Below are 25,258 nucleotides of genomic sequence, written 5' to 3'. Positions count from 1 at the left end.
TGTTATTTTGTGATCTTATAGTACTCACTCGAGAGAAAAGGAAATTTTAATCAACGTTATATAATATTGATGAAATCCAATTGCTGGGTCAAGAAGAAGAGAAAAATATCCTTCGCCATTGATAAGAAATATTTGACTTTCTGTTTTAATATACTGCGGGCACGAGAAAATATTTGCGCGTGTCCATATTTTCCAATGAACCGTTTTCCTATCAGCTTTTATATTTCAAATCAAATCCTTATAATCGTATGAAAGTACCACTAAATAATACCAAGTTTAATACCTGTATCATGTATTTATATTCATATTATTTAAATACCTTTCGTAGTCACTGTATAACTGCCATCTGTGGATAATACATAATTCTCTATTTATTCCTTCTGTAGCCGATATTGCACGACATGCATTATTTATTGATTTGTACGTGTGTCCACAATAGGTAGATTTCTCTCTATGTGTATTCATAAAAAAAAATTCGTTGAATTCAAATCAGATGATGGAGGAGATTATTTTATTGGACACGTTTATTCTACCTATTCTATCGAGGGTTCGATTTAAACGTTCGATTTAAATGTTAAATAAAAAGTACGGTATATCAAATAAATAGGATTAATTTTTGGATCTACGCTTATCAGATATTTAATACTTCTCTCATTAAACATGTACTACAAATTTACGGAGTTTTAGATTACTTCCTTGTAACATTCTCTCTCTCTCTCTATATATATATATATATATATGTATTTATATATATATATATAAATATACAAATATGTACATATATGTAAGATAGTAATCCGGGGATAATTCAGGGATCTATTCTGTAGTCTAAAAATCGAGTTTTTATTATGGAGTAAATAATAAAATACAAAAATAAACAACAATTAATATGCGTCTATAACAATAAATAACAATAATTATATAAACGGGAAATAAGAAGTCTTTAGTACAATGTTTACCTGAAAATCGAGAATCGATTTTCAACGTCCTGAGCTACCGATCTTTCTTCTTCAGTCTTTAAAGTTTTAAATAACTATTCCGTAACCTTGTTTGTCTCTAATGTAACTCTCTGTCCGTCCGTTCGGGAAAAACGTGCTTCTTAAAATGATCGTCCATAAAACAAAAGAAGGTCTGTCCGTGAAACACAGCCTGTCGTGCTACCCGTAAAACAAAAAGAATCCCTATCCTACATGAACTCTAGGGAGTTTACACCGCCCCTCGAATGGGGAGTGGAACAGATTCCCTTCAGATCCCCGATTACCGTTATCCACTTCATATATGGAGTTTGAAATCCTTCTTAGAATTATGAAAGGTCCTTTCCTAATTTCTTCCAGCTTATTTCTATTCATTTTTTTTCCGTTATGGGTGAAGACCATATCACCGATTTTAAATTCGTGTTCTCTTCTTTTTTTATCGTATTTTTGTTTGTTGATTTCGAAATTTCTTGTTGAGTTTTTGAATGCTTCTTCTCTGTCTCTTTTTAGGTTTATCTTATTCACCATTATTTCCTTAGGGACGATTTCAATCATTTTTCCATTCAGTAAATGATTTGGGGCAAACCCCGTTACACTGTGTCTGGTGTTATTGTTTTCTTCTACGCTTTCTTCTGTGATTTTTGTCCAGTTTCTCTTATTTTTGTCTGAATTACATCTGATCCTGTTTACTAATGTTTGATTTACCCTTTTGTTCAGTCCATTGGAGGATGGGCAGTCTGTCGAGGTGAAAATTAATTTAATGTTCCTTTTCCTCGTATACTCTTGAATTTCTTTGGATGTCATCACTGGGTATCGGTCTGCAAGGATAATTTTTATGCAATCAGTTTCTCCTGTCGAGTCTATAAGTTTTATGATATCTTCTGTGTGTTGTGTTTTCGATGTGGACATAAAAACAGCCCTTGAAAAATGATCGATGAGTATGTGCATGTATTTCTTTGGTGAGTTGTTATTGGGTGAAATCGACCTGGGAAATTCAGTGCTTCATAAATCACACAAGGTTGTTTCTTGGGCGGTGGCTCTGGTTTTCTGTCCAATCTTGCGTTACTCCCTTGTGTTTTTCTTCCCTTCGTCTGATATTGCCCCAAGAATCCGATTAAGCCATTTGTTGATTGTACTGTTTCTTTATCGATTTTATCTTGAATGTGTATGGGTAATCCAATAACAATTAGATTTATCCCTGTCTCTTCAGAAGTCTTCCTCCTTACTTCCAATATTAATCATTCCTTTTTTATGGCATATTCAGTGAATGAACCTGAAATGTATTTAAAGTTATAAGCGTATCGTACTGCAGACCAACCTTTATTGCCAGAAGCTTTTTGAACTGCCACCTTCCAATTTTCCCAGTTGTATTCTTCATCCTTCAGCAGATTTGTCTGGTACCATTCTGATGCTGTTTTTCCCAAATATTTCTTCAAATTCTTGATCCTTTTTTCATCAGTTTGGATTTTGTATTTTTGGTATTCGGTTTCATACTCATATTAGAGTATGGAAGGGATGCGTATGTGAAATATGAATATTTCATACTCCAATCTGTGGCTTTTTGCGTTCCATCAAATTGTTTTATGACAAAGTCTGTGCCTTCTCTCTCATGCATGTTTTGTTTCTGGAAGATCTCTAATAATGTTTCTGTTTGAAGATTGGGCTTTTCGATTTCGGTCTTTATTTTCCTTGTGGGGATGATCTCCGATTCTTCTAAGTAAATATCTCGAAACACGAAGTTTAAACTTGTACCGATGTATGACGCTGCCGTTGCGTCATCCATCGTGAGTGCAATGTTTCTGTAATGGCTTACCATGGTTAAGTTGTTTGCGGCTTTCTTCACTATCGATAAACTGAATAACCGCGGATGATGATCTCTTGCTTGATATTCTGGAGGAAAGACATCACATACTTCATCTTCTGGTTTTCTTATGAATTCTTATGGATTCTATTTTCTCCCCATTGCGTTCTCGTTCACGGCGATACGTAGCTTCACTTTTAACGGCATGGCGTAGTGAAAATCGATTTGTAAGATGGTAATTTGGTGATAATTCAGGATCGATTCTGTAGTCTGAAAATCGAGTTTTTATTATGAAGTAAATAATAAAATACAAAAATAAACGACAATTAATATGCGTTTATAACAATAAATAACAATAATTATATAAACGGGAAATAACAAGTCTTTAGTACAATGTTTACCTGAAAATCGAGAATCGATTTTCAACGTCCTGAGCTACCGATCTTTCTTCTTCAGTCTTTAAAATCTTAAATAACTATTCCGTAACCTTGTTTGTCTCTCATGTAACTCTCTGTCCGTCCGTTCGGGAAAAACGTGCTTCTTAAAATGGTCGTCCGTAAAACAAGGGAAGATCGGTCTGTCCGTGAAACACAGCCTGTCGTGCTACCCGCGAAACAAAAAGAATCCCTATCCTACATGAAATCTAGGGATCTTGCATATATATATGTATCCTTTTAAAATTCTAAAAAATTATACAGATTCATAAAAATATAGTTAAAGACTTTGTAATATAGCGGTTTTTAAATAAATATATATAGTTTTTAAATAAATGTTAAATTTCTTCCGACTATTCGTATCACATTACGATTATGCTCTTTTAGTTCTATAGCTTACGAAGTTAGTTTAGAAGTCGAGGCTTACCTCACAGGCTTACACAAAAGTATTGGTTGAAGTTTTCCTATCAAAAAAAAAAAAAAAAAAAGTAAAAAAAAGGAAAAAGTTGTAATCGCTTTAATCCACAGGTTGTAGTTAACACGTTTGTGTTTCGATTTAAAAGTTAATTCAATTAATCCATAATATCGAAATGTTGCTAACTGTTATTTTATATTTTTTTTATATTATTTGATATTTAATCGTTTGATGAATACCATAGATATCTGATATTTAATCATTTAGATGAATTTCATAGATATGTAATATTTCATCGTTAGATGCGTTCCATCAAAGTTTAATATTCATCCGCCCACGTACTCTAAGGGAAGATTTCATATAAACTAATATTCATAACGTTTTAAGACATTTATAAAATAATTACGTAACACTTTATGTTAATTTGGAAATTTAAATAAATTAGAGAATTATCAACACCATTCGTTGTTATAACGATGCTTAATAACTCGGAATACAAACAGCTTTCAAGTAATCGGATAAAATTTATCATGCTGCTAAAGTAAAAGTATGATTTATACAAGGTAAAATCTCCTTTGTAAGTAGTGTGATGCTCGTAATGTCAGGCACACGAAGTATACGCGCATATTATATCACGTAATTTCAGCTTTATTCCATCTCTTAATCGCTTGGTTTGAAGAAGCCGTAAGTAACAAGCGAAGCCATAGCGTAAAATAGTTTTATTAAACTTGTAAACAAATATAAGAAATATAGTCGTAGTATCCAACTGCAAGTTCAAATGCGAAAAATAACGTTCGGGAAAATTTGTGACATGGTGAGAAATTTTATACTCATATCCTAAATTGATAACATATATATTATTTGTAGAAAATTATATTTATTTGTATATATGTAAACATAATATCTATTAATGAAAAAGTTAATTAAGAAATATTCTATTATTATTACTATTCGTATCAATTATTTTTCATTTAATAAAAAACTAGTGTACACCAACTCATGTTCATTCTACTGATCTTATTTTTACGGTTTGAAATATATATATCGAATTTCGATTTTCCATCGTGTTTCGCTTATGATTCGTAAATATTAATTAGCATGCGATTAATTGGTGTTATAATTCAGAATGTTCGATATTCATTTACATTTATATTACTTTCACGTTATAGTTAAATATTTAACGTTGGTTAAATATTTTATTATTTGAAAGACTTGTGTCTATACTTCATATGCGACAAAAATTGAGAATTATTCACGTTTTTTAATTTAACGATCCTACTTTTATTTCAATTAAATCTCGATTCTTAAACTTTCATTTATTCGCGTCAAAATTAAATCCTAAGCTTCAATCCTACGCTTCCCTATGTAAAAACCTTTTAATCCTTATTTTTCGAATAGTTTGCGAGAATTGATCTTCGCGCAAGAATTAACGCCACTCAAGTACTAATTGATTCCATCTCCAGAGCGCTTAAGTGACATTCGATTGTCGCTTGAGTAGTTCTTATCCTCGCTGTAAAATACGACAGAATTTCGATTCCTCGATCATTAATTACATTATGAGACTACTTTCTCACGCTTTTCCATTCCACGCCGTGATTCCGCTCGCCTAACTACTCTTTCGCTATAGCGCCGATCAGACTTTCAACAAGGTAACGATTAATCTCGATAATGAAATTTCCATCACTATCGCAATAAAAAAGATTATTCTACGTTAAGCTATATCTTCTTTTATTAATTGACAGAATGCATCGATACGTTGATCGCCACGTGAATTTTATAGATTTTGGCCAATAGATCGAATAGAAACACAGAGTGTGATTCTACGTGAAAAATAAGAAAGATAGGAAAAACACCTGGTATGATTTATTACAATTAATTTTTTTTCATCCGAGGATCGAAATTGAGGATTTAACCGGTGTACTGAAATTTTTACAAATTTTATTCCACATTTTCCACTCGGTTTTTCACGTAGAATCAGTAATTGCTCGCTTCTGCCGCAATATTTTTCAGCCCATTTACATTATTAAAAGAAACGTTTTACTTTTCCAAGGTATTGTATTACATTCGCGCACTCTTCTCCGACAACGTTACCTAATTCTTCATATCGTCGGAAATTCCTTGGCCCATTATTCGCGTTTCATTCGTTGGAAACTTGCGTTAATTTGTTCGCCAACTGGAAGTTGCATAAGTCCGTCGATTTTTATTTCCACGAACTGTTAGAATAGGATAAAATTTTGTTGCCATAAATTGTATTTAACGCGGAGTTATCAACCACGAGCTATTGTATAAAGCTTATTACTTATTGTATAGAACTTTTACTATATCGTAGATCAATAACGTACTAAGATTATGAAAATTTATGATTTATTTAAGACTTATTTATGACTTATTATTTATTATTATAATATTAAGACTTATGTACGCGACTCGAATATTTATGTGTTCTCCTTCAATATCCTTAATCCCTTCGATATGACGTATAAAATTTACAAATTGCCATTTTAACACAATTCAAATATAGTTCGCGTGGACTACACGCGAACGATGTGGTTTCGAATTTATTAACTAAGCGTTATACGTTCCTCAATGTGGACATTACTTATGTACATGGAATGTACGATTATAGTTAGAAACGTGGCTGAAAATACAGATTTGTTAATGGTATAAGTTACAGTTGCACAATGATGAGTCATAGCAGAAGAGATTACCATAACTTCGAATATAACTTTTATCGTTACAATTCTATGTTAACGTTGTATTTGCATCTGACAGTTTGTTGAATTGCGTAATATCACGAAGATGGCGAACTAAGTTTAACTTGGTTTAAGAATATAAGTTTAACGATAAGTGAAATCTACCAGTTTCTTCTCTTTTTTCTTCTTTTTTTCTTTTTATTTTGCTTATTTCCTTATTTCGTGAGTTTCGTATAATTCTTATCTATCCAGGAATAATTTAAATGTAGAAAACAATTCAACGAAATGAGAAATATACGTTTGTTTCATGTGCGATTAAAAAATTGCATCCGACGAATTTAATATATCAATTAATAAGTATTATATTTGTTTGGAATGTTATTTCTGCAAAATTGTTTAGAATTGTTCTTTGGATATTTAATAATACGTATCTTGTAAGTTAACGAAGATACTCGTGATTTGTTGTTGTTTTTTTTTTTTATTCATTAATGTAATGAATAAAACTTTTACATACTGCTGTGTCCGCTAAAATAAATTCAGATATTATGGAGGTTTCAAATACGTAACGACAAGAAGATATTGTGCCTGGAAAATAGTAGTAAATGTTGAATATGTCGATGTTAAAACGTCTTTAATATATTCGGTATAAATATATCGAATTTAATTTATTTTCAAATTACATTATTATTTAATGCTCGCGATTAACAACCATTTCCAATTACATATTTAATGATGCATCTATTATCAGAACTTATTAAAACATCGCATCTCATCGAAGATCACGTTATTCTGTGATTGTTTCGTACTCGCTACGTTTTATGTACGTACACGTAATGAGAATTAAAATTTATCGAAGGAGGAGCTGCGGTCTGCGAATAATTTTTTAACAAAAGCGAAAAAAAGAATCGTGTTAAATCTAACTAACTATCTCTGTCTGTTGTTACAAATATTACGTTAAAATTGTGTACGAGACGAATAAATCGTAGAGAAATAGGGAATCGAAGAGGCAATTATGGCATAGAAATTAACAGGAAAAAATAATCTTATCTGTTAATTTTTATAGGATAGTTTGCTTTTTAATTTTTATCTGTAGGCATAAGAGTAACCATTAGAAATACTTATAGAAATTTAATGGAATTTTCTGTTAAAATTACATCTACCTTGATTGAAGGAAATTTTAATTAATTTCATTCTTACAACTCAACGAATCAAAGTAAATGCTTAACATTAGTCATACATTAATTGAATTCGCTAAAATTGATGTACCAAATACATTTCACCATGATGAAAATGTTTTAACGTTTGCATCGATATAATAGCGTTTGTACTGGTGTATTTATCGATGATATGTTTACTTGAAATACGTGAAAACAAAGTATAGCTACAACAGGCTGTTTAAAAACAGAATGTAAATTATTGAACGTACTTTCGTACTGTGACGATAAATCGTGGGGATTGTTAATGAATTATTATGCACTCGGTAATAAAATACGCTTGCAAAATACAACATCTTTTTGCATGGAAGCTTTGATATTAATATTAAATATGCAAACAGGATATACAGCGTGATGAAGGCTATTCATTTTGTTTGCTTATTACTTTATAGAATGTTATAAACGTTAACTTCATATAGTTTAAGAAAATTATCGCGGAATACACGTCACGTTGCACATGGAACATTTGCGGTGACATTTCAAAGACTGATTAACAGAATGTTATTATTGTGCCGTAGAGAAATACGATTAGTGCGCGGAATTTACTCGAAACTATAGTAGAAAAATGGTAATACGGCGTTTATTTAATTAGAATTTCATTTTACGCTTTAATCATTCTTAAGCAACCTTCCTCTTCTATATTTGTAAAAGAGGAAACGAACACATCGCTTTTTTTCTTCTGGTAACTTCAATCTTGTAATTTTGCTAATAACTTAACGTTATAATAACTAAGATTAATATATTGTATAATAAAAATCCGTAATTCTTTCGAAGATTGACGTTATGTAAGGGTAAAGCTGTAAGTAAACGTTGGTTTATAGATATGAACGTTAACGGTATAGCAAACGTTTATTAAAGTAATAACGCAAATAATAAATGAAATATTTCCTTAAAAATGAAAGCATGTTGATCGAATGCAGTTGATTGTTACGTTTGACAGCCTATAAAATTTTTCTGAGAGTCGTGTTAAATAATGAACGTAAAAAATATTACTTTTTGCATGATTTATCATTAAACATGTTTGTTTAATAGAGCCAGTAAAACAGTCCCGGAAGGATTTGAGTTCTCATCGACCCTTTTTTCCCAGAAATTACGCTCTTGGTGCAACAATTTCAACAATTTTCAGCAGTTGCCAAAATTATTTTAATACAACTTTCAGCTGAAAAATTGTAAGAAATTGTTAGAATTTAATATTAGAAAAAAACGTAATATCGATGTTAAAAGAATTTATAAAGCGACACAGAAAGGACTTATTAATTTCTCGAAAGCAATTGAAAAGAAAAGCATGTTTCTGTTTTTGGGAAGCTTTTAAAGTCAGGTGTTCCATATTAAGTGCAATTAACTTGCAAATATTTATATTTGCGCAGTTCCTTCATTTTGAAATATTCGCAAAATTTGCTGCATATTTCGTGTTCGTTCCATCTTCCGAAATGAAAATAAAAATTTTTATTCAATGTCTGAATATATTTCATTATATTCCATCTTTCTCATGATCGAAAGTTTCTTCTTCTTTTTAATAATTATATCGTAGCAAATACACAAAGATATTCAATTTTGTACGATAAAACAATTTTTACTGTAACATCGTCATTTCACTATTTTATATTTCACTATTTGCAGAAATATTATACTTCAGGTAGTATACATAAAGATGAGACTTTGAAAATATAATTCCAACGAATATCGTCCCAACGAACGTTAATTTAATATTAATAGTTTTCACAACTAACAGTTTAATCCTACGCTCGGTATTTTACCGACGGTAGTTGGTAAGAGAATATTTCTTTTTAAAAAAATTCGTCTCCCTCATGGCTATGTTAAAGAGAATCAATTAATCATTCAACTGCTTCATCATGCTTAATGTGAAAATCGCAGAAAAGTTATAAATACCTGCTATCAATCTTTATACACGTAACAATTGATTTAAATAATTAACTGCATTATATCCAATTATAAATTGCAGAGTACTGATTAATTGCAAAGCGATCATCTGCTATCGCCAAGATATTAAATGAATTAATATCCTCCGTATCGATCAGTAATTTCATTCTCTGTATCTATATGGTGTTTCCTATTAATAAGTTCGCAATTTCACAACTTCCTAAATACGATATTGATATTATATAATCCTACTAGAAACGAAGTACTTTTAATACTTTCCAGATAAATGATTATACACTTTACAAAAGTATCTTTGGTCTGAAAAATCTGCAAATAATCCTTGAATACGTATTCCAGGTAAAATACTCTCGATGTGTATTTTACTCTTCTTTTCTTTTCTTTATTTATTTGTCAAAAAACAAATATATCATTACGTGAAAGTAGCCGATACGATATTTAGAGCATTTCGAAGTTTTCTCTTGGGAGGTTGCAATTCAGAATCCCAAACATTGTTGCAGTAAATCCACGAACAATATACTTAGGCAGAGCGCTCAAATGAAAGCAATAACACTTGTCCCTTGTAGAACTGGAATCGATTTCTCTGCGGCTATTCACCCCTATAAAACATGCAACTGCGGCAGTCTGTTGTGAAATGGTCGATGGGGAATTTGTGATTTCAATTTACGATCAATCGTCCGTTATACTTCACGTCGCTAATACGATAAATTTACGAAGATGTGCAGAAACGGAAAATAGAAAGCGATAAGTTTTATTGCAACGATTAAGCTGCAATTTCCTATAAGTACGCGGAACGCCAAAAGTAAGAAATATAAAAGGCAAATGCTTGCAAGAGAAATGCTTTTCGCAAAAACAAGATATAATAATAATAATATACGTATGTTCGTGCAGTTTGCTACTTTCACGAATACGACTGAATAAACCGAAACGGATAGAGATTTATTTCATCCTCTACGTTTCCTAAACGTTTCATGGACTTTTGCATTTTTAAAATTCCCACAAATGCACGAACATCCGCGATCTAATAATCTAACGATGAGTCCGCTATTTCGGAAGATATTTCTATATTTTGGGTAAATCGTTGCTTTGTAATATTTGACATAAGAGATGCTCGTTAACGAACGCGTAACGTCGGATATCCACGTTTACCGCGACTCTTTCAGGAGAAGAACTTTGCAGCTAGGAGAGTTTTAAGGAACTTTTAATTTAGAAGAATTTTAAAGAACGACCGTAACATGTATATTCCGACGCAAATGTCGTTCCTGATAGGAGAATCACACAGTCGAGTTCAGCAATCGAATCGATGTTCAACAGACGCGAGGGCAGAAGCAGACGAAGAATAAAGAGAGAATAAACACGCACTCGTTAAATCAGCGCAACGAGTAAAGTAGATCTAGCCATTATTCCGTTCTGAAAAGGAAGACGAATGGAAGAGGAAAGGAAGGTTCAAAAGAGCATCGTTCGCTTTGATTATTGACACACGCTCACGCTAATAACGGTCATTGAAAGGCGAACGGAGAATGAGAATTATTGAAACTTGGAAATATCGAAAGCTTGAAGCTTCGCTAATTAAGAGAAGTCAACTGTCATAAACGTCGATGAAGATCCTATCGACGAAAAGTTAGGAAATTTAATCTTTTCCCTTTACGTTTGACTCGAACGCGAACAGTTCGATCTGTTTCTCGTTTGAGGAACGACCTAACGAGTATACAGAGTCTTTCGCGTACATTACTCGTCGGAAGTTTCGAGTCATTGCGCGTTTCATCAAATTTTGCAGAATTTAAAGAATCGAAGACTTCGCTTTGATAAATTTTTAATTAAAGAAACGTATAGTCGAGTGCAGGCGATTATTGCTGATAACTGTAACATTTATTTTAGTAACGAAATTGACAGGAGATTTGGCATAGATAATACAGGAAAAGTATTTTAAGCTTTCCATATACGAGGGAGAAAAAGTTTAATTATTTATATCGTAAAGTGGCGTCAGGGAAAACCGGTGTCTTATTTCATGAATCTGAGTCTTCTATCGAGTAAACGTTCCTCTTTAATAAAATCTATAACGTGTTAGAACGATACAACAATTTTAGTTATTCCGTAGAGTATTACGACAACAGTCTTAGACCATTTGCATGATGATCAGGATCGCATGGTCAAGCAGACAAGTAAGTGTCACAGTGTAAAAGAAAAATAGTATCGGTGCATGACGTAGGGATGATGTACGGTGGTAAAGCGAAAGCTGAAGGACATTCGAATAAAAAGAAATAATAAAAAGAAAATAGTTATCGGTTATACAATGTGAACAAAATTACGTACGTGTTTAGAGCAACGACGTTGCCTACTACAGTTGTACGGTAACGAGCCTTTAGAATTTAAAGCCTGGATATTACTCTCGCGATGCTCGTCGATTATACGATGGACATTTTGCTAATAGTTTACAGTAAAAATATTCCTACGTCCAATAGATTGAATTTCAAGTTGAAAAATAATATTAGAAAAGACTGAAAACTTCACGATTCCTAGGATTACGTGTAACATTGCGTCTGCGGAGCCAGAAAATTGATCCACCGATTGGTCTCAAAGGAAAGTTATTTATAAGTCAAAGAGTATCGTATTGCATCGTTCTTTCTTTATTCGAAGCACTCGGGAACGTTCGCTGTAAACATTTCCATTGTATCGCGATCAACGAAGAATGATTCGTTTCGTAACTATAATCGCATTTTCATCCATAATGGACAAGACGAAACAAAGCGAAAGGAAAGTTGTACGTTCTCAATTACTCCTATACGGAACAAAGATCAGAAGTTATAAGTTATAGTCATAAGGGGCGACTTAATTGAAAATTACCAAGACACTTGACATCACGCGTTGCTCGAGAGCGAAGTTAGGCGGATGTTTATATCTTCTGGGAGTCCCAGAGCAGCAGTTAAAGGTTAATATCGAGAGCGCAGCGATGGTAAACGTTATAATAATACAAAGTTCCGATATTCTCTAACTCTAACCATTCTACAAATTTCATCTTTAAACGGTATCGTGATCTGGTCCTGGTTTAACCAATTGGCTGTTTTCCACGAGTATACTCGTCACGAAGAGATGGCAGTATTTTACGTTACGACGAGCCCCGTCAGTACTAAATTGAAAAATAAAACAGTCGTTTCGTAACAACTTAATTCTATATTATAACAGCCACCCGTACTCCGTGTTCGACGAGTATACTCGCCATCGCTTACTGTTCGCGACACACTTTTAGGTACACGCTTTTCAAAGAGGTCGCAACCGCTAACTGCTAAACTTTTTTATTCTGACATTGAAATTTAACAAGAATAAATCAATATCAGCGGCAATTTCAGTTCTATCCTTGGCACGTAAATACAATATAATTTACCTTTAACGAAAATGAATGCAATTATTCGTAATTATTCGCGATACTATTTACTTATATATTTTCCTATGTTGTCTTACGTATCTGTTATTTGTAATAGATGAGATCGAACGAGAAATATTAGAGGATCAGCAGCAGGGTTAATTTATCAGTGTAAAAATATGCGCAAACTTCCACGATCCAGTTATAACACGCGATATAATTCGCTATTTGCTTAGCTCGCTTCGCCAACTGCCAGCCTCGCTATCTATGTCCATGAGGATCTATTAAGATTATCATTTTAATTACACGTTGGTTGATCGAACGGCCAACGAGAAACGCGGCCGACAATTTTGATTAAATAGCCGCTAGCGTTACCGAGAACACGGCTCGTGTAAAACAATTTCGTCAGACAATTTTAGTTATCGGATTTGTTCGGCGAGACGCGCAAACAAACCGGCTTTCACCTCGTCAAAGGCTACGTTTCACGCGAAACTCGCGCCAGTTACAGCGTTAACTTCCTTTGTAGTATTCATGGTGAAATCGCCAATTCATTTCCACCGTCTAACGAGAAAGACGAAACGGACGTATTCTCGGTGAACGCTTCCCTTTCGCGTCTCTGCCGTTCTTCGAATCGCTCTGCTTCAACGCAGTACAACCAGCCAGCTCTCTCGTTCGACAGCTGACAAATTGCCTGCGCAACTTGTTTGCCGCGACCGCGAGGACTATGTTTTAAGTCGAATGATCGTCAGATGTTACGAACAATTGGAAATTATCTTCATTTCCCATATCGCTGGCCGATGCTCACGATCTGTTCAGTTTGGAAAACATGGAACAGCTCGCTGGACGATTAGTTTGAATTTTACGGAATCGTGTTTGAGGTGGAATATGCCGAGATCGTAGAATCGTTGATGTTCGACTGCTCCCACGAATACTCTGGTGTCTGTACGTTTTATCAGTCGAACCTAACATTTCTCAGTGACGGATAAGTTTCTGTTCTGTCGCGCAACACATCTGCACGCCATCCCGCGCGGCTTGCCAACCAACGGTCTATCTGCCGTCCTTCTAACACTCCAGAGGCCCAAGGACCCACTATAAAGTTGCAATTCTAGCTGCATTGTTCGCACACATGGTCTAAGCACATCTGTTTGCCAGAAAAGACTTTCTAATTCCAGAAGAGTTTTCGGCCGGTTTTTAGAAATGTCCTTGGGTTTATTATGTGCTCTTAAGAATTACGAAGAAAGCGGAGATATACCTTTTTTTTTTTTTTTTCTTTATTTATTTATTAGAATATTTACAATCAATTCTCGTTGAGAATTTTCAGTAACTTAGTTTAGCGTGATACAATGACATGGATTATAATAGTTTTATATTGTTGGTTCTAGTAGATACTAAGGATTTAATCTAGAGGGTATTTTCTTTTTAGTCTGCGGATCTGGTCCGTCGTGTCCAGTAGTTGGGTGACTAGTGGGTTGTGGTGGTTGTTGACTCTTGTGCTATATCTGCTTCTGAACTTGTGTATTTCATCTTTGACTGTAGGTATCTTGAGGTCTCGGTGGATTGTTTCGTTCGTAACATACCAGGGTGCATTTAATAGGGATCTTAGCGTTTTCGATTGGAAGCGTTGGAGTATTTCAATGTTGGAGTTACTTGCTGTTCCCCATAGTTGGATTCCGTAGGTCCAGACAGGTTTTATTACGGCCTTGTAGAGGGTTATTTTGTTCTGTATGTTTAGTTTGGAGCGTCGGCCCGTGAGCCAATAGAATTTTCTTAGTTTTTCCTTTAGTTGCTTTGTTTTTTCGGAGATATGTTTTTCCCAAGTTAGCCTCCTGTCCAGGGTCATGCCCAGGTATCTTACGGAGTCCTTGCTTGGGATTATTGTGTTGTTAATGGTGACCTGGGGACAGGTTTGTTTTCGGAGCGTGAAGGTTACATGGGAGGATTTTTTTTCGTTTATTTTAAAACCCCATTTTTGGAACCACTTTTCCATGGAGTCGAGACTTCGCTGGAGAGTGGATGAGGCAATTGCTGGGTCTGCGTGGGTAGCTAATAGTGCTGTGTCGTCGGCAAATGTTGCTATTGTTACCTCGTTTGATATGGATAAGTCGGCAGTGTAGATGGAGAATAGTAGGGGTCCGAGGACACTACCTTGCGGTATGCCGGATTTTATTGGGAATGTTGCGGAAGTGGCGCCTAGACATTTAACTATGAATTGTCTGTTGGTTAGGTAGGATTTTAAGATGGAGTAGTATGGGTGGGGTAGGATTTTTTTAAGCTTGTAGAGTAGCCCTTCATGCCATACTTTATCGAATGCCTGTTGGATGTCTAGGAATACGGCTGAGCAGTATTTTTTCTTTTCAAGGGTTTGGCTGATTATGTGGGTTATGCGGTGGATTTGCTCTACTGTTGAGTGTTGTTTTCGGAAGCCGAATTGGTGATCTGGGAGAGTCTTCAATTCTTCTAGGAGTGGAAGGAGTCGATTCGTGAGCATCCTCTCGAATAGTTTAGACAGGGTAGGTAAGAGACTGATTGGGCGATAGGAGCTGGTTTCATATATTGGTTTACCGGGTTTGGGGATGAGGGTGATTAGTGAGATTTTCCACGCCTTAGGAAAGTGTTCAAGGCGGAGGATGGCGTTAAAGATTGATGCGATGAGTGCAATCCCTTTTATGGGAAGTTCCTTGATTGCTTTATTTCCTATTTGGTCGTGACCTGCTGCTTTCTTGGGGTTTAGGCGACTGATTGCTTCTATGATCTCTGCAGAAGTGAAAGGTTGAATAGGAGGGGACATTTGGAAGGGAGTGTGCAGGTATTCGGTGACGTCCGCTGCGGCTATGGAGGAATGGGGTTGGAATACTTCAGTCAAATGTTTGGCAAATAGGTTGGCTTTTTCTATAGGGCTACGCGCCCATCCACCCTGCGGGCGGCGGATTGGAGGTATTATTTGTGGGGGGCGCGTGAGTTTCCTGGAGGCTTTCCATAGTGAGTAGTTTGAGTCGGCTGTGGGGGACAAGCTGGCGAGATATTTGTGAAAACGGTCATTATTGTAGTTCTTTATGGTTTTGGATAGTTTTCTAGTTGCGTTGTTTAGTTTGCGTTTGTCCTCCGGTGTTCTATGGGTCTGCCATATCCTTCTTAGTCTACGTTTTTCTGCTATTTTTTTTAGTATGTACTGGGGGTATTCGTGGTTGCTGGTGGACGTTTTTGCCGGTGTGGAGACGCGGATAGCGTTTATTATGCTCGCATTTAGGTATTCCGTGGCTGCTTCGATTTCATCATTGGTTTTTAGTGAGGTTGAGGCTGAAGTTGTGTGGGTAAAGACTTCTCTAAAGAGCTGCCAGTTGGTGTGTTCGTTATGAATGGAGCCATTAGGTGTATTCTCGATGATAGTTGAACTGACTGTTACTATCACGGGGGAATGATCAGAGGAGAGATCAGCCGAGGAATTGATTTGGACGTGTCTTGACGAGATATTTTTAGTTATGAAGAAATCAAGGAGATCGGGTATTTTGTTTGTGTCGGTGGGCCAGTGTGTGGGTTCGTACGTGGTAAGGTAGTTGAGGTTGTTAGTTAATATGCTGTTGAGGAGGTTTTTGCCTCTTACTGTAACCAGTCTGCTGCCCCATTGGGTGTGTTTAGCGTTGTAGTCTCCTCCGGCTATGAATTTGCTGCCCAGGGTGTCCAGGAAGTGGTCAAAGTCTTCTTTGGCGATGGAGTGTCTGGGAGGGCAGTATACAGCTGAGGTGGTGATTGTACCATGACAGTCTTCTATTGCTACGTTTGTTGCTTGGAGGTAGTCTTTCTGGAATGGTTGAAGTTCGTAGTGCTTGATGTTTGACTTGATTATGATTCCGGTGCCGCCGTGAGCCTTTCCGCTGGGGTGTTGGGTGTGGTAGAAGTTGTAGCCGTGTATTTTGAGGTAGTTTTTGTCGGTGAAGTGGGTTTCGGATATGAGCATCACATCGATTTGCTGTTGTTTTAAGAATAGTTCTAGTTCGGCTTTGTGCTGAGCTAGACCGTTGGCGTTCCACAGAGCTATTCGCATTGGTTTTATTTTGCTTCTGTGCTTATGAATTTGTCCATGAAGCGTGTGAGTAGTGACAGCAAGTTGTTAATTTGCTCAGTTTGCTTCTCGATAAGTTTTTCGAGTCTGGTAAAGTTGTCAGTGCTTGGTGGGGTGGGAATTCTATTTTCTGTGTGTACACTGTGTGTTTTCGAGTTGTATGCGTTTCCTTGCGTTGCCTGCGCATAGGATACTGTTGGTGTGGTGAGTTTTTGGGGTTTAGGTTCTTGTATGTTTATGTCCTTGTGTCTCAGTTTTGGATACTTTATATTATGTAGCGATTTGTAGGCTGAGCATCCTTTGTAGTTCGCAGGATGCTCTCCTTGACAGTGGATACACTTGGCGGGGGTTTCCGGGGATTTAGTGCATTGGTCAGTGGGGTGATTACCTGCACATTTTACGCACCTGAAGTTGTGATTGCAGTATTTCTGCGTGTGGCCGTACCTTTGGCACCTCTTGCATTGTATTATTTCTTTCTTTACAAGAGGTGGCTCGAACTTAACTATGGAGTTCATCAGCCGATTGATATTGTAGATTTCTTTATTGTTTGTTTTTTGTTTTAGGTCTATAAAAAATAAGGATAGTGGGTTTTTTGTGATTCTATGCCTAATGTTACTGATGTTAGTTACTTCGTGGCCGTGATTTGACAGTTCGCATTTTAGTTCGTCTAGATCGACTGAGTGATGGATATTGCGTAGCACCACTCGAAATGGTCTTTCTTGTTTGAGCTGGTATGTGTGGAATTTGGCGTTTAACGTTTTTAATAGCTTGGTTAACTTTCTATAGGCGTCTGGGTGGGACGGCAGTATTTTCACTTGGTTGTTGTTAATCTTTAGCTTGTAGTCTTCTTTGCTGATGTCTTTTTCGATAGTTTTAATCATTGACTGTATGTCGATTACGTCGTTAATGAATATCGGTGGGGGAGGGGGAATTCTTTGAGTATGGAGATTATTTACCTCTTCGGTTGTAATCATGGAGTCTTCCGTGGACTCCAGAATTGAGAATCTATTGTAGGTAGTCACTTGGCTGGCTGATGGTTTGGTTTGAATCTTGTTTACATTTGTCTTGGTCGGTTCGAGCTTTCGTTTTTTCGTGTGGTGGTCATTTACCAGGATAGTTGCGTTGCCCTCTTGCCACGGGGGAGGAAACATGGCGGTGTTATAATTTTGCTCCGGGGAGCCTGTTGGAAATGATAGAGCCATCATCGAGCTAGTTAGTTCAGTGTGAAAGAACTAGTCGAGAGGCTGTTAACCCCTGGCTAGGTTTGTTGGATTTGCTTTCGTCAGCTGGGCGTCACGTGGAGTTTTGTGAACTTCACAGGGCACTGGACACACGTCTGCACGTCTCGGCACTCAGCAGCAACTGGATGGTACTTGCTATTTTGTGGACTTTGCCGGGCACGTCTGCACGCCTCGGCGCTCACGAACGAACTGCGGAGATATACCTAACGAAAAATCTGAGTTTCCCTGTAAACAATGTCGCCTAGGACCCAAGTTGGTAGGAGGTTTCTTCCTCCTCTCTTCCTTCCTAACATTGGTCCCAACCAATCGACATCGCGGATTGTTGCCCTCACTTTACTAACTAAAAATGTAAGCAACGAATCCGCGTTCTTCGTTCAAAGGGCACACCCATACCAAGCTTTCCTCCGTATTCACATCAGAATAAGCTTCAGAGTTTTCCATCGTCTCTCACGGTGACTAGAGTTCCTGCATTCCCTATAACTCTCACCGTTTCTATATCTCTCAGAATTTCCTACCACAGTCAAAGATCTAACTTCTAACATTAAGTCTCATACCGTGTTACTTTCATATCTATATTATTGCAGCGTGATAAGTTATTAAGTGTTTATATCTATTCAATCGTGTATACTAAGTGTTGGAAATATATATTTTAACTCTGTGAGCCACAGTGTTATCATACCTGAATCACCGCTATTATCTTAATCGAAATACGGGGATCGAACTATTCGTGGTGTCGATCATTCTAATCGTAACGGGAATTTACGACTCCCGTTGACGCGTATTCTAACGACCGCGTCTCCCCGCGATAGCTCGAAAAAACAGTTTCTTTTTAAAAAATCTACACATTCTTTTCTCTGTTCGAATAGAATAGAATAGAATTCCGATAAATAAGAATTTGGTATGAAACTAACAACGTTCCAGTCGTACAGAAAGAAAATACAATTTAATTAAAAACGTGGGAGGTGGTGTAAGAATCGGCGATAGAATTCATCAAGAGTACGTGACGTTGGAAAAGCTACAGTCACAGATGTTAGAAAATGGAAACGTGATATTGAGAATTATGTAAAGCACGTGGATTGCTCGAATGATGGGGTAACTGTGGGGAAACCTTAAATACACTGATGTAATGGGATGGTTTCGTTGTGATAAAGACGATAATAACGACGATTTTATACAAATGGAAACAGCCAGCTAAAACGATAATGGAGAGGCACTTTCCCATGCCGAAGCACCCACGCCACTCGAAAAAGGGGCTTCGATCGTATAAAATTCACCGCGCAAAAGCTCCCAGGTACAGAGAAAATGTAATTTTACGCAGTTATTTCTACCGAAAGAATCATGTGACGTGGTGCTTAAAAAGATATGGAATGTATAAATATTCAAAAAATCAATTTTATAAAATTAAATCTATCGATCCATTAATAGGATTAAAAGAAAGGAATACATCCGAAATGTACACAAAATTGAAGGAAAGGAAGATTTGTATAAAAATTGTAATAATACGATGCAGCAATTTCACGATACCATTTAATTAAAGTGGGTGTATATTTTTTTGAGAGCATCCTCTGTATATCAGAAATATATTACGAAATAGAAATATGTTATTACTGGTTTTCCGATGAGAATCCGAAGTGTATCAAAAATTTAATCGGCGTAGATATTTATAGATATTTATTACAGTTGCAATTTCACAGATACAAATATCTTGCGAGTTCTCTCATCGTCGTAATTTGTATCTCCTTTATATACATCGTCTGTCTGAATATTCTTTCTAATATTCTAATTAGACTGTAGATTTTGATGCAAATTCATATTTTTGAGGATATGATTGAAAAGAAAAAAAAAAAAAGAGAAGTAAAGAGTATTTCGTATATTTTATATTTTCTTTCGTATCACGTGCATTTTGTACAATTTTATTGAAATTGGATTACAAGAGCCAAGCAAATCGAACATCAAACGGACTACGCGTCGTGTGTTACTTTATAGGAAAATCACGACAATGTCTGTAACATTCGTAGTATTTTACGATCCTATCTACGATAGCAATTAAAAGTTCATCAAACAGATGATTACATCACGTACGAGCCATTTGAAAGTCAAATTGTTCCATTTTCCGAAAATTTATTCTTTCTAACTCTTTAAGAGTATTACTTATTAACATACTAAATAATACTTGACTGTTCGAATAGTTTGATGATTTTTGGAAAGTACGTGTCCCTGATAAATATAACTTCTATGCACACTTCCAAATCCGTTTGAAATTTCACCGATACGATCAAGTTAGGCGTGTCTCGCTACAGTGCTGCAATGATCATTTCGAAATGCTTCGTATATCATATACGCAAAAAGTTTCCAGCAACGTTGAAACAGCTTCGCGAGCCACGTGTAATTTATTTATAAAAGATTTTTGCAACTGTCGAGACACCTTGGTATCTGTTAATAATCGTTGAGATATCATTGCAATCAAGTAATTGCACTGTATCATACGTGATAACGAAGTTACTCGATTATTCGAATGGTATGTACTGGGATTAGTTTCGATGGATGTTTGAATGATGACGGAATATTTGGCCAGCATAAGCACTGATCCCTTCCATATCGATCGCGTTTATCGATATTTGATAAAGAGGTCGTTTGCAAATTACATTTACCGTTTAGTGTTGCTCACGAAATTATTCCAACTCTGATACGTGCTTCTTTATAAATATATCGCGTGTGTACGTGTATGTTACATATTATATTACATATCGCATATTACATATTATATTGTATTTTAAGTAACAAGATATTTAGTGCGAGTGTATATTTCGCAGAGATTCCAAAAGTGATTAAACAGTCAATTATCCATCACATCGATGCATCTCAATGTTCAATGGGACAGTATTTAGCGTCTATAACATGTTGAAGATAGCTCTTTATGGTGTATCTCGTGGAGGAAATTAATTTGACGAAATTAATTAAACAGTCAATTATCTGTTGTACCGATACGTCTCGATATTCAATGGAATAATTTTTGATATTTATTGTACGCTCAAAATACCTATCTATACTATGTACTATTTTTCCCCCCAAATATTCGCCACAACTATTTTCTGCCTTTTACATTTGCACTTTCAGGATGATTTCAAATTCTACCAATGTGATCGGGATAGTCGTGTTTCGTTACAAAACGAACAAAATCCCGAAAAGTCTCGTGTAACGGGCTATAGGAGGCGTTGGTGCGTTCTTTAAAACAGAATAACTTTTCAAAAATTGAGTCAAACAATTTGTTTCTTTCCTTTTTTCTTTTTTTTTTTACGAGTTAGAAGAATTGGGAAGATTAACAATAGGTGACGTGTAAAGAAATGTTGAAAGAAGTACAATTAGTCGGAATAGCGAAGAAGAAAGTAAAGGTAGCTTTTTACAACTTTTCTAGCTGGACCTGTAACGAAGATTTAAATAACACATTTCGAAGATTTCCTCTAACTCGTCGAGCAAAATTCAAATGGTTCGGTCCACAGTTGCAGACGAGTTATTTCGTTCGAATGAACGTACGAAACGAAAGATGTTTTTACGACGAGTGTCGGACTATTTTAGCTTTCGAGGCATTGTAAGTTGAATTTTAGTTGCGGTGTCGACAAATCATTGATTCAGTGACAGTGAATTTTCTTTTTTCTGGGTGTGATGCGAATGCGCAGAAACTTTGACGTCAAACGTTCCCGCTGAACGAACAGGACCTTCCGGCTGCCATGGATATTGATTTTCCTTGGGCTTCAAGGTTTCTGGAGCAGCTGTACCCATCCAGCGCAGACTCCGGCTATTCTCAATATGGCTGCCTATTGTACCCAAATCCGCTCGTTTTGCGTCGCAACGCGCTCGCCGCCATACACCAGCATGCGATCAATGCGCCAATGACATCAGCCGATCGCAATTTAAACAGCCGAATTTATTTTCGAATGTGACGCGCTAGACGTTATCAACATGGCCGATACATGTACCCTGTCACGTACTTCCTGATCGTCGCGTCTATCTCCATGGTCGTAAGCATCAATGGTAAGCCTCGCATTTCACTCGCTTTATCGGGCTGCTTAAACCTTCGCCTCTTTAATTCGACGCGTTTCTCACACGTTTCGCCACGAATCAAATTACATTTTTCTGAAATTAAAAATTCGCCGATACGCGTTGTCCATCTTCGGTATTTGCGAGAGAAGAAAACGATTCTTGCGCCTTATTCGTCACGCCGATTTTCACGTCGATACGATCGGAATACCAAAGTTGATCGACTCGACAATGTATTGACCAGTTAGCCGTTGCGACTAATGCGACTAAAATGCGTTAGAAAGGACAAAACAACTACTTTGTTCACGCTGTATTATAGTTTTTTCATAATAATTATTTATATCTCTTCATTTGTTCGTTTTACCTGGTCCTGGCTTCCAAATGGTCGAAACGTCTTCAAATTTACGAATATATTTTAGTTTTCGCTGAAATTGCAGTTTAAACAGCAAAAACTGCTTTTTACGCGTGACGAGTATACTCGTCAAGAATAGGTAACTGGTTAAGACGGAAGATAATTTGACAGGATAGACAATGGCGGTATTTCGTCTATGAGAATTTTTAATTTGAGGAATTTTTCTTTTAACAAAGAGCGTTTCTGTAATGGAAAATGGAAGTTTCTGTTTCTTCCCATTTTTCTCTTTCTTTCTCCAGGTTCCTTTCAATTACATGGCCCTATTTGTTTTACGAGCAAGTTGCGTTTTAGGAGCGTGTTTCGTTGAAGGAGTTTTCACTAGATGTCTGAAGGAACGATGTTTCGTCTATTTATAGCGAAGATCTTCCTCTACATATAAACTGCATATAGAGGAAAGTGCACCTGTTGAAGCCTTCACTCGTAGGTGTTAGCCATTTGTGTTACGAATCGTGTAAACAACGATCATCGTCCACGGTGCATTTAATTGACTTTTCTTCCGTGATAAGCTTCGCGATGAATTCTCATTTCGAGGCTACCTTTTTCATTTACCGTCTTGCCTATGTTTCCTATGTATAAAATAAATAATTCATACTGAATACATCTATTTCTATTTTCTCTTTTTCTTTAGATAAGAAGAATATTACAATCAACTTTCACAGAGAATTTTTAACATAAGATCGTCCCAAAAGTGTCTTTTATCTTATAAGGAAATAATAGACGCACAACATTTTTTGTTTTAAATTATTTTATTGAATTACGTTTAATCCATCTTATTCTATTGGAACCAGATGTGAAATAAAACAGTATAATTTTTAACTTCATGAAATATACATAGAATATTTCGTGGATATCGAATCTGCAGTCTTGCGTAGATCCAATTGTCGTATAGATGCAAACGTAGTCGTATACCGTCTGTTTAGTCTTCGGAGATGATCCAATCTGTTAAGAAGCTGAAACTCTAGAGGATTGGTACGATTGGTCAAACTTGCGTGGAAGCGTTTTTCCGAACTTGGAAATATCTTTCATAACTGTAGGTATTTTTAAGTACCCGTGTATGATTTCGTTGATTACCTGCCAATGGATAAGGAATACGTTTGCTGCTCTCGGAATACGTTTAATTGAAATAAATCGAAATAAATTTTTCGTAATTTCCGGATACGTTTACGATATTTTGCTTGCCAAGTCTTACCGTCGGACGTATCGCAAGAACAGCAGGAAAATTTGGCGAAATATCGTTAGAGACGCTATTCGACGGAAAAGCTAAACATCCGAAGAATTCCGTTGTAAATAAGAAACCTAAACCGATGTTTCACCTTATTAGACGATTTCCTCGATGATATCCCTTTCCGCAATCTTCCTAGCAATCTTGTCAACGAACGCGACGAAATTTCATCTTACGCATATCGCCGATGTGTCTGTAAAAGTCAAGACTAATATCTATTTATTTTTACAAAAATGTACAAAAATCTGACGTTAATGAAAGCACGACACATTTGTTTGAAAAATGAAAGAAAGGAAGAAATAGAAGGAAGTAATTTCTAAGAAATAAAAGAGAGAAAGATGCGAAGCATTAAAAAGTAGACAACGATTTGCCCAACGTCTTACGTCCGATTCCTACGTCGATTTTAATAATCTTTAGAAATCTAGGATAAATCACGATTTCTATTAATTAATACGTATTTGTCGGTTGATTGTGTCCGATGATCAGGCCAACTGTTAACTACGGAACATCGAACTCACGCAGCGTCGGAACGAGCAAACGATTTATGGTGTCATCAGTGTGATACAATGGAAGATGGAGAGAGATGCGCCAATCTGACCGGAAACTTCACCACTTTCGGGCACAAGTGCACTGGTGATAAAAGGACCTGTATGGTAATGACAAATGATAACAGCGATTCAAACGCTTGTTGATTATACACAGGTCACGCACGTGTTTCAGCAGATGTTTGATATTTTGCTTTGATCGCGTGCTTTTAAAGCAAATAGAATATAGCAAACAGCTAGCTAAAAGCGATATTAGTTATCGTCAACACGAGAGCGAGAGAAGGCTGTTCAAGATAGAGCCACAGTTTCATTTCGTTCATAACGCGATTTTAGTGTTTGGAAATGTTCAATATAGTCGATCAATTCAGTTTCATAATAATTACGTACTTTATTGAAATTGAATCCGCTTTATAGGAACATATGTACATGGTGTACACATTTGAGGGAATATGCAAATGCAATTTTTTATTTGTTCTTCTTATTTATTGGTAATCAACAATGATATTGGATATGATATAATTGTACAGTTTGCACATACACGGCAAAAATTTTACGAAATCCGTAATCGATATTAACCGACCGAATTAACCATGAACGAGCCGTATTCTCTGGAAATGATGCGAGATATTCTGGAAAATTGATATTCCCTTGACTAAAAATATGTTACGTTCACACTCACTCGTGTTCGTTACAAGTTCCAATGTGAAATGTCATACAGAGTGAAACAAGGAATTGTTGCAAATATTAATTTAATTTTAGTATCAAGAATCATTCTACGTACATGTAGAATTCTTTCTCATCTTTTCTTTTCAGTCTTCTTTTTTCTCTTTTCGCTCGATACTATCAAGTTCGTGGTTTAATGCCGCCCAAAATGAGCTCGTACTCGGACAAAATTAAAAGAAATACTATATTTTAGCGTACGAGTGTCTCTTGCGATCCGCTAGGACAT

At 36.1% G+C, this 25,258-nt stretch overlaps 2 protein-coding genes across 4 annotated transcripts in view; both read left to right on the top strand.

The window, feature by feature from the left end:
* Positions 1-25,258, top strand: part of LOC126926830 (A disintegrin and metalloproteinase with thrombospondin motifs 3-like) — a 305,556-nt gene that overhangs the window by 161,968 nt on the left and 118,330 nt on the right. The window lies entirely within an intron of this gene.
* LOC126926807 (uncharacterized) overlaps positions 1-25,258 on the top strand; it is a 29,776-nt gene that overhangs the window by 3,638 nt on the left and 880 nt on the right. Inside the window, exons 1-2 of one of the 3 annotated variants that reach the window (XM_050743180.1) lie at positions 21,670-22,124; positions 24,251-24,417. In XM_050743180.1, coding sequence (XP_050599137.1) covers positions 22,064-22,124; positions 24,251-24,417 — 228 coding nt within the window. In that variant the 5' untranslated portion in view covers positions 21,670-22,063. Of the gene's footprint in view, positions 1-21,307; positions 22,125-24,250; positions 24,418-25,258 lie in introns of those variants that run through there. The other 2 variants (XM_050743181.1, XR_007714879.1) reach the window with 2 other exon arrangements.

Source organism: Bombus affinis, unplaced genomic scaffold (assembly GCF_024516045.1).
Source record: "Bombus affinis isolate iyBomAffi1 unplaced genomic scaffold, iyBomAffi1.2 ctg00000059.1, whole genome shotgun sequence".
In the NCBI taxonomy this organism is placed as follows: domain Eukaryota; kingdom Metazoa; phylum Arthropoda; class Insecta; order Hymenoptera; family Apidae; genus Bombus; species Bombus affinis.
This window is presented reverse-complemented; position numbering and strand designations above follow the sequence as displayed.